This window comes from Delphinapterus leucas, chromosome 2 (genome assembly GCF_059928025.1).
Source record: "Delphinapterus leucas isolate spDelLeu-1000000601 "Yukka" chromosome 2, BTC_Dleu_Yukka2, whole genome shotgun sequence".
NCBI lineage: Eukaryota > Metazoa > Chordata > Mammalia > Artiodactyla > Monodontidae > Delphinapterus > Delphinapterus leucas.
In genome coordinates, this window is record NC_143130.1 from 127,221,662 (window position 1) to 127,236,181 (window position 14,520).

At 34.7% G+C, this 14,520-nt stretch overlaps 1 protein-coding gene across 5 annotated transcripts in view; it reads right to left on the reverse strand.

Moving 5' to 3' along the window:
• MIS18BP1 (MIS18 binding protein 1) overlaps nucleotides 1–14,520 on the reverse strand; it is a 60,758-nt gene that overhangs the window by 19,925 nt on the left and 26,313 nt on the right. For 4 of the 5 annotated variants that reach the window (XM_022570651.3, XM_089907661.1, XM_022570648.3 and 1 more), the window contains exons 8-9: nucleotides 13,939–14,096; nucleotides 9,590–10,454 (exon numbers count right to left, since the gene is read on the reverse strand). In XM_022570651.3, coding sequence (XP_022426359.2) covers nucleotides 9,590–10,454; nucleotides 13,939–14,096 — 1,023 coding nt within the window. The remainder of the gene's footprint in view (nucleotides 1–9,589; nucleotides 10,455–13,938; nucleotides 14,097–14,520) is intronic. The other variant, XM_022570652.3, reaches the window with a different exon arrangement.

Here is a 14,520-nt window from a genome sequence, read left to right on the forward strand (position 1 = left end):
CCATGCCCAATCTTTCAACATTTTTTTCCTAAGTCCAACTAATCAGTGATTAGATCTTTGGGGGGACTCTAGCATGACTAACTTTTGTACACTGCTGCACAAATCTTACTGGTGCTAACTATATTGGAAGACAAGCTCCTAGTTTCTATATATTCCATGTTACAAACTCTTATTAAAAAGTGTTACGCTTGCTTTCATTCTATTATAATTTATAGAACACAATATTTTAGATATAATACTTAACTGAGGGAAATGAAAATTGAAATAGAAAAAAACTAAGTCAATATAAGGTAGTTCCCCAATTTAACAAACGAGTTTCATTCTAAAATCTCATTGCAAATGATTACAGTAAGTCCCCTACATATGAATGAATTTCGTTCCGAGACTGCATTTTTAAGTCCAATTTGTCGGTAAGTCCAACAAAGTTAGCCTAGGTATCCAACTAACACAATTGGCTATATAGTGCTATACTGTAATACGCTTATATTACTTTGCACACAAATAATACATTAAAAACAAACACAAAAAATAAAAACATTTTTACTCTTACACTAAAGTACCTTGAAAAGTACAGTAGTACCAGCTACATCACCACTGCTTTTATGCTTGCATCCGGACATCCTGGGCTTGAAATAAAGATACTGTACTACTGTACTCGATACAATATTGTACAGTAAAGCACACAAAAGCACAACTACTTGTAAAGGATGCACACACGTGACAGTATACACTAGACATGTGAACTAACTTATGTGACTGGACATGTGAACACATGTTCGCATCTTCAGAAGTTCACAACTTGAAGGTTCAGATGTAGGGGACTTACTGTATTTAGAACCTGGTATACATATTACTGCCCTCCCCCTCCAAGAGATATTATATATTGTGGTTAGGCTGATAGTTCTGCCAGAAAAGATCTATTTAACTCACCAGTTAACCTATGCAGTGTTATGCTGGTAAATTTTTTACAACTAGTTCTCTGGGGTTAAAAAGCCCCAATTTGTAGTGTTTGTCAATTTCGATGTTGTAAATACTCCTATCGTGGATGATTTCAAGTTACCAACATGGAGTAAGAAATGTGCAACAGCACACAATTATAAAGAATTTCCACTACACAGATATGACAGATGTAAAGAACCTCAAGGGCACAGATAATAAAATATAGTAAAATAATTAGGAAGTGATGAGTTTAGAGTTTTAGTTTGTTTCTAATAAATTTATTTAACCTTTAGTTTATATAATTTAATTTTTAATAATGATCATGAAACATTTAATTTGTAAAATTCATGAAAATTTAAGAATCAACTTTTGTGAACAGATATGATCTAACTACAGAATACCACTCGATGCATAAAAGGAGAACAAATACTTATGGGCATTGAACACTTAACAAATGTTCTACTCTTGCATAACTAATCATTCCACATTTGTTCTAAAGCAGAGAACTATAGGGAGGGGGCTCAAGCTTCCCTATCTGTGTACATAGCTAACATTCAAGTCTAGGATTGCCTAAAAGGACTATTTTGTCATAATAAAAATACTTAATGCACTTAATAAGAAATTAGTCTGTAATGAACACATCTTCTCTAGTTAATCCCAGATAATTTAAAAAGGCAAATGTAATCATATCACTCCAGTCCTACTTAAAAATCACTTCGTCATTTTTAAGCATAAAAACCTAAATATGATCTATGTTCTTCCTTGCCTGTCTATTCTCATCCTCTACAGCTCTTCCCTCACTTTCTGTATGCCGGTCATTTTGGCCTTTAGTATTTTTAAATATGCTCTCTTACTTTCTACTTTTACATACACTGTTTTACTTTAAAACGTACTTATCATGAATCTTTGGCCTAAATACTTCTTATTTAACCTTCAAATCTTAGTTCTAGTATCTGCCTAAACTAAGTCAGATTTCCCTGATAAATACTGTCATAAGCTTCTTACAGGGATTATTTGCTAAGTATCTGTCTACCCTACTAGGTTATAAGCATGATGGGGGGGGGGTACAAAACAGTGGGCTGCAACCAAGAATCACTTAAGGAGCTTATAGCAAAATGCAAGCAAGCAAGTAAAATAAGCGAACAGATTCATAGACTCCATCCCTGAAGATTTCAATACAGTAGGTCTGGAGCAGCAATCCTTTGCATTTTCCAAAAGCTCCTCATGTGATTATTTTGCTTTGAAATCAGCATTAGAATTGCTTTACGTTGTTTGTAAGAAAGAGGCATTACATCTAACTGAGTGGAAAGTAGGAATAGGTGATAACAAGGAAATGTTACAGGGAGGAGGTGACATGTGAGATAAAATTTGAAGGATGGATAAAAATATAACAGGTGAAAATAAGGCCATAATATTGGCAAAGAAATGAAGACAAGGAAGAACTACATATGGTCAGGGAATGATAAATAGTTCATATTTATAGAACAGGAAATTTCAAAGAAATAGCTGCAGGTCAAAGCTGTAAAAAACTAGAGAAGCATAAAACCCAAACCCAAACCTGCCATATCTGAATATTTTAATAGTATGCAGTCTAGGCACTTTTTAAACAGTTTAAGTAAAATTGTCTTTTTGGGTATGGTTCTATGAATCTTAACAGATATATAACACAACAGATGGAACAGTTCCATCAGACTGAAAAAAAACTCCCAGTGCTACCCCTCTGTGGTCCACCACTATAACCACTGGAAATCCCTGATCCATTTTCTTTCTTTTTAGTTCTGTCTTCTCCAGAACATAACATAAATGGAATCATATAGTATGTAACCTTTTGGGCTGGCATTTTTCACTCAGCATAATACCTCTGAAATTCATTCAAGTGGTTACAAGTATCAATAGTTCTTCCTTTTTATTACTCAGTAGTCCAATCACTATAAGATCATACCACAATTTCATTTATGAAGAAAGTATCATGAAAATCAGGCAGAGAAATGAGCTACGTAAAACCAAACTGTAACATTGTTTATGAACTTCTGGGCTCACACTGCAAATTTTGATATATTTTCTTTGTTGTTCAGTTCAGAATATCTTCCCTTGAGACTTCCTCTTTGACCCATAGATTATTTATAGGTGTGTTATTTATTTTTCAACCACTTGGAATTTTTTGTTTTCTTTTACGGACTTGTAGTTTAATTCAATTATGGCCAGAGAACACCCTTTATATAACTTCAGTTATACTCAATTCGTTAAGATTTGTTTTATGACCTAGTAAATGTTCTTTCTTAGTGAATAATCCACCTATCCTTAGAAATAATGTGTTTTTTCCCTGTTGGGTACACTATTCCAAAATGTCAGCTAGCACAGTTGGCTGATGGTGTTGTTCATTCAGTTCTTGTATACCCTTACTAATTATCTGTCTACTACTGCCATCAATTACCAAGAGAAGAATACTGAAGTCTCCAACTATGATTGTGGATTTGACTCTTTTCAGTTCAGTACTTTCCTTTTAGTTTTGTCAGATTTTGATTCATGTATTTTGAGGTTTTGTTCTCAGGTGCATACACATTTAGGATTGTTAAGTCTTCCTGGTGAAATGGCACTTCTATCATTTTGTAATGTCCGTCTTTATTCTCAATATTTTCTTCATACTGAAATCTTTGATTAGTATTAGTATAGCCACTCCAGCTATTTATTGAATTTGCATGGTATGTATCTATCCTTTCACTTTTAACTTACCTATGTCCTATTTGAAGTGAGTTTCCTTTACACAACACAGTGGGATCATGTTTTTAAATTCATTCTAACAATCTTTTAAATGGTATTTATATTATTAACATAATTAATGTAATTTATATTATTAACATAATTAATGTAATTGTTTTTCTTTGTTCCTCCTGTTTTCTATTTCCTTTTTCTGCCTTTTTTTTTTAGTATTTTAATTTATCTATTATATGTTTGAAGGTATGTGTAGTTTTTTAGTGGCTGCTCTGGGGTTTACTATATACATACTGAACAGTCAACTTAGAATCAGTATCTTACTGCTTCAAGTAAAATCTTACCATCATATAAGCCTCTTCCTCACTTGTCTTCTGTATCACATTTATAAACACTGAAGAACTCCATCATGCAATGCAATATTTGCCTTAAACCGCTAAACATTTACAAGAACTCAAGAGAAGTCTACTGTATTTACCCAGAGTTGCCATCTGTCTTCCTATTCCTCCATTCCTGATACTGACTGCCTCTTTGCTCTCTCATCTCATTCTGCTATTGAGCCTATCCAGTGAGTTTTTATCTTATTTTTCAGTTCTAAAATTTCCATTTGATCCTTATTTACATTTTCTATTTCTTGCTGAGACATTATAAATTTCTGTTCAAGAATGTTTGCTTTTAGTTCCTGAAGCATTTTTATATACCTGCTTCAGAATCTTGTCAGATAATTCCAACATCTGTGTCAATCCCAGCATTCGCATCTGTTTATTATTTTTTCCATAAGAGTTGAAATTTTCCTGGTTCTTTGTATGCTAAGTAATTTTGGATTATTTCCTAGACATTTTGAATGACAAAACTCTGGGTCTTATATATATTTTATAGAGAATATTAATATTTTTGTTTTAGCAGGCAACCAACCTGGCTGTAACCTGAGCTATAAATTCCAGTCAGTCTTCTGTGGTTGCAGTTTCAGTGTCAGTTCCATTTTTAAAGCTTTGCAGTGTTATTAGGATATACTGCATGTTGGACACTGGGTGGCTGGCCTGGAAACTGCATGGTGGTCTACCATTTAGTTCAGTTCTCAAAGTCTTGGGTATGCTGTTTAGGATCAGATCCACAAATGGGCAACTCAAGGGTGAGCCTAAAAGTTCATAAACAACTTTATAGGGTTGCTTTCCCTAGGTCCTCCCTCTCTGCAGTCTTTGGTTCCCTAGGGTTCCCATTTTTGATTCTCTGGCAGAAACCTGGGGTTTTAGTTACCCAGCTCTGCTGCACACTTTATAAAATTGTATCTTTCTCAGGGCCAAGCAGAGGACAGAAAGAGAAAATTGCAAAATGGTTTGCCCCACCCTTTTGAGACCTCTACCCGAACTGGAGAGGAAGGTTCCGCACTTTCAGAGTTTTAGGTATGTGTGGGCCCCAACTGATGCTGTGATGCTTGCTCCTGCTGGATTGTATGGGTACTGGGTTGTAAGAGAAAGGAGAAAAGAAAAAGAAACAACTGAGAGATTTCCTCTACTGTTTCTGAGTGTTAGTAATCCCCCTTCCTGTTCAAGCCATAACTGAAGAGCTTCTCTTTGAACTCTCTTTGTCTTGCCTCAATGCCCCCTTCCTGGTTTTAGGTGGCCTTGAGTTTAGCTTGGGGGAATATCTAGAGGAAAAACTGGAAATTCACTTCCAGTTTGGTGGTTCTTAAAATTCTAGTCTCCCTCAATCAACCTGTTATTATTTATCTTCCTGAGTCAACAAAAAGCTGTTCCAAGAATTCTGTCCAGGTGTTACAGCTGCATAGAAGAAACAGAGCGGAGTATGCGTACTCATCTTACTGGGAACTAGCATTTCTGTAGTCCAGGCACTTAAAAATCTCCTTGCATGATCTGAACATACAGCAAAGGTTGACAACTTTTATTAAAGGAAATAATGGGGGATACAGCTGGAAGGGATAACTGAGGTCAACTATTACTCTCAATGCAAGGCAGAAGAAATCTTTATATAATTTGAATTTGAGCAAGAATGCAAGTGAAGGTTTTTGATGTGTCAGAACCACAACTACACATTAAGACTAATCTGGAGTTGCACAAAACAGATTACTCAGATGAACAGAATAAAGTAAAAACACAAGGCTACTTACACAGTTCAGGCAAAAGGCATTAAAGGTCTGAAAAAAAGAGTAGTGTTAAGAAAAAGGCTGTACAGGCATATCTTGTTTTATTGCCCTTTGCTTTACTGTGTTTTTTACAAACTGAAGGTTTGTGGCAACCCTGTGTCAAGCAAGACTATTGGTGCCATATTTCCAACAGCATTTGCTCACTTCATGACTCTGTCACATTTGGTAATTCTCACAATATTTCACACTTTTTCATCATTGTTATATTTGTTACGTGATCTGTGATGCTACTCTTGTATTGTTTGGGGTGCCATGAACTGTGCAAATATAAGACAGTGAATTTAATTGATAAATGTTGTGTGTTCTGACTGTTCCACTGACCAGCCATTCCCATCTCTCTCTCTCTCCTTGAGCCTTCTTATTCTCCGAGGACGCAAGAGTATTGAAATTAGGCCAATTAATAAGCCTACAATGGCCTCTAAATGTTCAAGTGAAAGGAAGAGTTGCAAGTCTCTCACTTTAAATCAAAAGCTAGAAATGATTAAGCTTAGTGAGGAAGGCATGTCAAGAGCTGACACAGGCTGAAAGCTAGGCCTCTTGTGCCAAACAGTAAAGTTGTGAATCCAAAGGAAAAAGTACTTTAAGGAAATTAAAAGTGCTACTCTAGTGAACACACAAATGATAACAAATAGCCTTATTGCTGATATGGAGAAAGTTTAGCGATCTGGATAGAAGATCAAACCAGTCACAAGATTCTTTTAAGCCAAAGTCTAATCTAGAGCAAGGTCCTAACTTTCTTTAATTCTATGAAGGGTGAGAGAGGTGAGGAAGCTTCAGATGAAAAGTCTGAAGCTAGCAGAGGTTGGCTCATGAGGTTTAATGAAAGAAGTGTCTCCATAAAAGTACAAAGTGAAGCAGCAAGTGCTAATGTAAAAGCTGCAGCAAGTTATCCAGAAGCTCTAGCTAAGATCATCAATGAAGGTGGCTACACTACACAACAGATTTTAAATGCAGACAAAACAGTCTTCTATTGGAAGAAGATGCCATCTATGACTTTTCTGGCTAAGGAGGAAAAGTCAATGGCTGGCTTCAAATGACAGGCTGACTCTCTTGATACAGGCTCATGTAGCAGGGGACTTGAAGTTGAAGCCAATGCTTATTTACCATTCTGAAAATTCTAGGGTCCTTAGGTAGATTATGCTAAATCTCCTCTACCTGTGCTCTATAAATGGAACAAAGCCTGGAGGTCAGCACATCTACTTACAACAATGTTTACTGAATCATTTTAAGACCACTGTGTAGAGCTACTGTTCAGAAAGAAAGATTCTTTTCAAAATATTACTGCTCATTTACAGTGTACCTGGTCACCCAAAAGCTCTGATGGAGATGTACAAGATTTATGTTGTTTTCAGCCTGCTAACATAACATCCATTCTGCAGCTTATGAATCAAGGAGTAATTTTGATTTTCAAGTCTTATTATTTAAGAAATATATTTCCTAAGGCTAGAGCTGCCACAGATAGTGATTCCTCTGATGGATCAAAGTAAATTGAAAACCTTCTGGAAAGGATTCACCATTAAAATGCCATTAAGAATATTCGTGATTCATGGGAAGAGGTCTATTAAAATATCAACATTCACAGGAGTTTGGAAGAAGTTGATTCCAACCCTCATGAATGACTTGGAGGAGTTAAAGACTTCAGTGGAAGAAGTCACTGCAGATGTAGTGGAAATAGCGAGAACTAGAATTAGAAGTGGAGCCTAAAGATGTGGCTGAATTGCTACAATCTCATGATAAAACTTGAACTTATGAGGAACTGCTTCTTATGGATGAGCAAAGAAAGTGATTTTATGAGATGAAATCTACTCCTGGTGAAGATGCTGTGAAGACTGTTGAAATGACAACAAAGGATTTAGAATATTACATAAACTTAGCTGAACACACAAATGATAGCAGCAGCAGGGTTTGAGAGGACTGACTCCAATTTTGAAAGAAGTTCTACTGTGGGTAAAATGCTATCAATATCAAGGCAAGACCCTCCAACAGCAAAAGGATTACAACTTGCTGAGGACTCAAATGATTAGCATTTTTAAGCAATAAATTATTTTTTTTAACTAAGGTATATACACTGGTGTTTTTGACATGATGCTATTGCACACTTAAGAGACTACAGTAGAGTGTAAACATATTTTCATATGCACCAGGAAACCAAAAAATTAATGTGACTTTCTTTGTTGAGATATTCACCTTCTTCCAGTAGTCCAGAATTGAACCCACAATATTGCCTAAGTATAGCTGGTAGCTTCTTAATTTAAAAAAAAAATAGATTTAAAAAATTAGATTAAAAATCAGTAATAATAAAGAGTTTAAACCTAGTTGACTAGAAAAATTACATATTCAGAAACAGGAATGTCAGGCAAAGTGGACAGGCAGGGGAAAATAAGTTTGGTTTTTGACATATTAAGTTAGCTGTAGGTGAGATTTATGTAGAGATGTCCAGCAGGCAAAGGGAAATACAAACCTAAGTACAAGAATTCAAGACCAGAGGCACAGATTTGGAAGTCCCTTTGCAAAAAGGAAAAGTAGAACTTTGGAATGAAAAGATCACTGAGGAATACACTACTGCTAGAAAGCAAACAGCCAAAACCAAGAAGTCTGAAGAATAAGAAAACCTTCTCTGCCTGAAAATAAGATAGAGAAGGAAAATTTAGGAAATCAAGAAAGGAAGAGTACAGTGGCACAAAGATGCCTTAGGAAGAGAAGGTAGATTTGAAAATGAATTCCAAATGTTATAAAGTTGGGGGTACACAAGAGAATGGAACACTGAATGTGGCGTGTTTCTATGTTATCCTTCCCTCTTTTATCAATCATATCTTCCTTTCTTTCTACTAGATCATTTCCAAGAACATACCATTATACCCTGGCATGAGTCACCTTACAAACAAGCAAGCAAGCAACTAAACATACATGTTCCCTTATCTTCACACTGTCTTCTATGACTATGCATTCTTCTGTTCCCTATCATTGCCAAATTTATTGTGTCATCCATCTAGGTTGTCTTTACTCTCTCATTCACTCTTCATCTCTCAACTATGATCTGGCTTCCAATACTAACTACCACACTACTGAAACTGCTTTTCAAGTCTATGTAGCTAAATCCAATTCTCATCATACCTGATTTATCAAGCAGCACTAATTAAGAAACCTTGGACAAATCACTGAATTTTTGAGACTAATTTCTCTTCTATAAATGAGGGGGAAAAGACTGTACTAAATAATCTACAAATTTGGATTCAAATTTAAGGTTTTATAATAGTAAATTTACTTATAAAATATTCCTTAAAATGTGAAGCTAAGTGAGAGAGCTGCATTTGTCTGTGTTGAAATGGTTTACCCCTGCTTTACTGAGGTATAATTGACAAAAAAACCTGTATATATTTAAAGTGTACATGTGATCATTTGACATACATATACATTGTGAAATGATTACCACAATCAAATTAATGAACACATCTGTCCCCTCACATAGTTACCCTTTTTTAGGGGGGAGGGGGAGGGGACTCTCTTGAAATATTAAATGGGAATGAAAAGAAAAGAGGGTCACTCACTTTCCTCACATGCAGGCTATAGATGGCCACAAAGAACCTAGTTAGAAGTTATCTGTACTCTCCCTCTACTCCCTATATAAATTTCAATTTCTCTCCATCTGTTTTTGGATGACATCTTCCATATTAACAAATAGAAGTCATTAAATCAGCCCATTATTGGAGTTTTTATGTTGTAAACTGTTTTGTGGCCCCTCTAGATATTTCAGAGTCAAATCTGACTACTTACCAACGAAGTTTCTGTAATTCTTTCTTATTCCATTCCTCATCCTGAATTAAACCAGGTAAACATGCTAAGGAATACCTGTTTGTCTTGCCAGATCCCATTGTCTCAATAGCTGGAAGCTCATTGCTAATATCAGATTTCTGAAGATTTTCTTTAGCAGAACATCTAGCTTTCTTTTGTTTCATATGAAGTTCATTTTCACTCTCTTCAGTTTCAGATTCAGACATCACTGGGATTGTCCTTGTTTTTCTTGTGCTTTTTCTCAAGTGAACCACTATTTCTTTGGTATTTCTTGCTCTGGTTTTCTTAACAACCCCAGCTTTCCTTCTAAATTCCTTTCCTTTTTCACTCTCTTCATTAGACAAATCTGATGAGGACTGATGCTTGTAAAATGACACAGTTACTTGATTTTCAGTTTTCTTCAATTTTGATAACCTTGTATTTTTCTTAAAGTCAGAGGTGACTGTTTGTTCCTTTTTAGGACTAGGTATTTTTATTTTCTGGTTGACAGTGAGTAAATCACATTCACTACAATCTTCCTTGTTTTTACTTTTATGACCCACACTATACTCAAATGTACTTTCTAAAGTCTTTGTGGGTTTGCTGATTGGACTTGTAGGTTCATTTAAGTTTGATTTACTTTCTTTCTGATGCTTTCGCACTGCAAAATCTGTTACTGCTTTAATGGTGCCAAAGGACAGATTATAATTCATGCATTTTTGCTCTATAATTTTTTTAGATTTGAGTGGTGTTACTAAAATATAAGGTTTCTTCTGATTAACAGCCATATATTTTCTTTCTTCGTCTGAGAAAAACTGTTCCCTTGATGTTAGAATATCAACGGATACTTTGGATTCTTCAGTTCTCTCTTTAATTTCATAAGACAAAACCAAAGATCAAAATTTCAAATTAGCTACAAACAAAATATAGAAAAAATATTTCCCAAACAAAATATACTGTTTCTTTCCCCACAAACTCCATTTTAAACACTATCGCCAAATTAATCTTCCTGAAGCACTGGTCTGTTCAGATCACTGCCCCTTCAATTGTAAACATATACTAATTTTTATACCAATCTGTCCATGACGTCTCACAGTCTACTTAGTGTACACAGTTCCTCTGCCTGGTCTTCAATATAGCTCTATCACTCACTGTACCCAAATCTGAATGGTATTTTATGTCTGTTAATCCACTGCTTCTCAACTTTCATTAATGTCATTCACTCTACTTGGAAAGTTTCCTTCACTTACCACCTGCTTCAATTCTGTTCTATAACCTTCTTTATTTCTGTTTTCTAACCCACCTATCCACAAACTTTGTCTTGATTCCCTCAACTGAATGAAAACTCTCCTTCAAATTTCCAGAATACTTTCAAATAATACCATGTTTGACAATGTGCCCTGCATTATAATTAACATACTTATCTTTCAACTGAAAAAAATTCTTAATGGTAAGAATTTCGTCTTCATTTTTGATTTTTTTTTGCTGGAGTTAGTACAGTCTTTCACATACATCGGAGATGCTAAATATTTGTTAAATTTGGAAATAAAATATTAAGAAGACATAAGGAAAACCACTAGGGTTGCTAAAACCTTACTAGGTATGTAATATATGGAACAGAAGCTATCCTAGTTTAGGAGAGTTAGGAAAACATGGAACTCCATCTGCATGGCCCCATATGCATCCCCAGCGGTGGTCACAGAGATACATTTTTGCTGAATCCCCCAAAACTCCATGAAGCATCATGGGCTAACAACCAAAGCAGAACTTGGGAATCTTTATTATACTGTGTCACTGGTTAAAGAAAGCAAATTAAAATGAGAGAAACTCTCCAATTTGAAACTTAGGAAACCAGAAGCCAAACTAATTTTAGCTTTAAATTATACAATTATAAATATATACAAATTGTAAATCATCACACCAATCATCGTAGTGAAGTACTCCAACAACCTACACATATTATGTGCCATTTTACAAGATGAATGACAAAATGAAAGACTGATGGGTAATACTGAATGCTGGGGAAAAAAGAAGCCTCTAAATTATAGTTCATGGAGAAGTGGCACTAGACAAAAGTAATCAGGAAAGTTTCTACATGATTTCTCAATGGAATCATGTATCTTCATATTATGAAGGAAAAGTTTTCTTCTAATTCCTCATATAAACATGATTCAAATGTTCAATTGGAAATGTGAAAATTTTGAACTTTCTAATTTTGAACAAAACCTTTTTATTCTGAATATTTTTATTCATTTTATTAAATAATTTGAATAAAGATTCAGACCATTCTGGATACTTCAACCTAAGCTGTATGAAGTTAGTAGTGTTAGTATTGTTTCCTCTCTACTTCTTTAAACACTTATAAATGTTCCTCACTTTCATTTCTTTTCAACTAGAAGAAATAAGATAGGAATAAGTGCTATTAAGCTGATGGATTTAACTCAATATGAAATTTTAAACTTGCTAATGTGTAGAGAAAAGGTTCTTTAAATTCTGGTAGGCAGGATTTCAATGAAATTACTCTGAAAATCCACACTTACACAAAACTAAATTATGGTATTAAGTTCACAGAAGTCTGTACTTGAAGATGCACAATGGATGGTACTCCTTGCTCTTGAGATTATTACAGTATGGTGAGGAAGGCTGATATTATAATCATTTACAATATACTGTTAAGTATAATAACAGAGATATATAAAGTACTTTAAGAGCAATACTATAATATATAGATTACAGAACTAAATATACAAAACATTAGGTAAATCATTAAAATACACACACACAATTATATCATCTTAAATTATCATTGGTTGGCACCTTTGCATAACCTCAGTTGTTTAATGTTAGATGTGGGTTTTTTTATATTTCAGTGGTTTTTCTCATGGAAAGTGTAATGATAATGATAATACAAACAATAACAGCATCAAATACCACCACTCAAAATAATGTATGTGACAAGAAGACACTCACTGTCTTAATAGTTTCACAAAACAATGATCTAATGAATCACACTGGAAAAATGATACGTCCAAAACAGAATACAGTAATATCTTCCCCTAAACTGAGCTTCTCAAGGAAAAGCATCTCATTTTATTCATCTCTAAGTTCCTAACAGCTAACATAGATCAAAGTTCATGGAAGATGCTTTAAAAATGTTCGTTGAATGATTTTCCTTTGGACACAGCTGGCATGTAAATTATCAAACTTTAGTCTTTTACATTTGTATTCTCAAATACTTTACCAATAATACTCACAATTTGACTCAAATTCCTGAAAAACAGTACTATAAGTGAAAGGAAGGAGTGGGGGTAGAGAGATGATAAGACCTAAGACTAAAGAAGCCTAATAAATAATTCAAAGTTAGATATACTTTTAGGGATCTTTTAAATTTCAGAGTAAAAAAGTATATAGCAGGTGCTGTAGCCCCAGGACTCCAGAATACTGAAGAGGTCTAGCAAAGACAACAAGCAGTATGCCTAATTCGCGAGAAATAGGATGACTTTTGATAAAATGAAGGATTGAGAAGGAACTGGATCAACAGTTAAGGAGTGAATTTTTGCTAGCTGTATGAAGCAGTCATCCGCATATTTATTCCTTTCTCTGTACTACAAAGGATTAGCATAGTTTCAGTGGGGGTGGGGGACAGGAAATAGGGTATGGTGGGGTGGGGAGTGACATACAGGTACATTTATATCCAGTATGGTGCTATGTTTCTGGCAGAAGCAGCCCTGAATTCTTGAAGTTCTGTAAAACTCTTCATTGTAAGATCAAGGTAGAATTGGCATAAATTTATACAACAGAGTCTAGGAATTTTACTCATTATATTATCTAGAAAGGACTATAAATACTTTTTTTCAGCTTGGGGTTGGGTGGATGTGAGGCAGATTATAGTTTTGGTAGAGTTGACACAGAACAGTTCTGCCAGCTACCTTCATAGCAACGGTCATTCAAGAAGACATGCCATTACCTCCATGAAAGCAAACTGGTTTTGTCTATTAACAGGAATAATAGTTAGTACAAAAATATAGGTATCTGTAATATAGGTCTGAGGTAAGCTGGCAGCCTAAATACCTTGCGTCTAGAAAACTGAAAGAACAATCATTTTTCATTGTTATGTTGATCAGTGTTCTTGGTATTCTAATTAAAAGGTATAATTTAATGAAGTAAGCTGAATGCTGACTACAGGCAGTCTACATTGCAGTTTCTCCTCTTAAGCAGTGAAAAAACCCCAGGAATTTTAGGGCAGTATAAATCAAGAACTCAATACTAAATTCACTGTAAACAATTAAACAGTGTGGAGCTCAGGTAAAAATTTACCACTATACCAACAGAGAAGAAAAGAGCAAACATACCCAAATGATCACAATCAAGGTCATAAGTGGCAGTGGCTCTTTGGAGGACTTCTGTTTTTTTTTCCCCTGCATCATTTTTCATTGATTTTCGAATGTCAGGAACAACCCTTTCAGTCTTCTGTTTTTGTCTGGCCTTTCCTCCTTTCTTTTCACAAGACCTAAAAACAAGTATAGTATTTTTCCTCTAATATTGGTTCTCAAAAAACAAAAACAAAAAACGAAACCCATAAATAATAAATGAAACTCCCTCAGATAAAGCTTTTTTCCCCAGCATATTACCTTTAATCTTACATTATTTAAGCTTTCATGGCTTCTACCCTTTTCCTCCCACAAACAACTTAAGTATAACATCTTAATGACCTCTTAAGTTCTTCTTATCTATGCTCTTGTATTTCCCACTTAAGCTGATATTATAAGAAAATTACAGGACAAATTCTGCCAGTTGTCTGTTCTTGTAAAGTTTATTGAAACACAGCCACATTCATTCTTTTTTTTTTTACATCTTTATTGGAGTATAATTGCTTTACAATGGTGTGTTAGTTTCTGCTTTATAACAAAGTGAATCAGTTATACATATACATA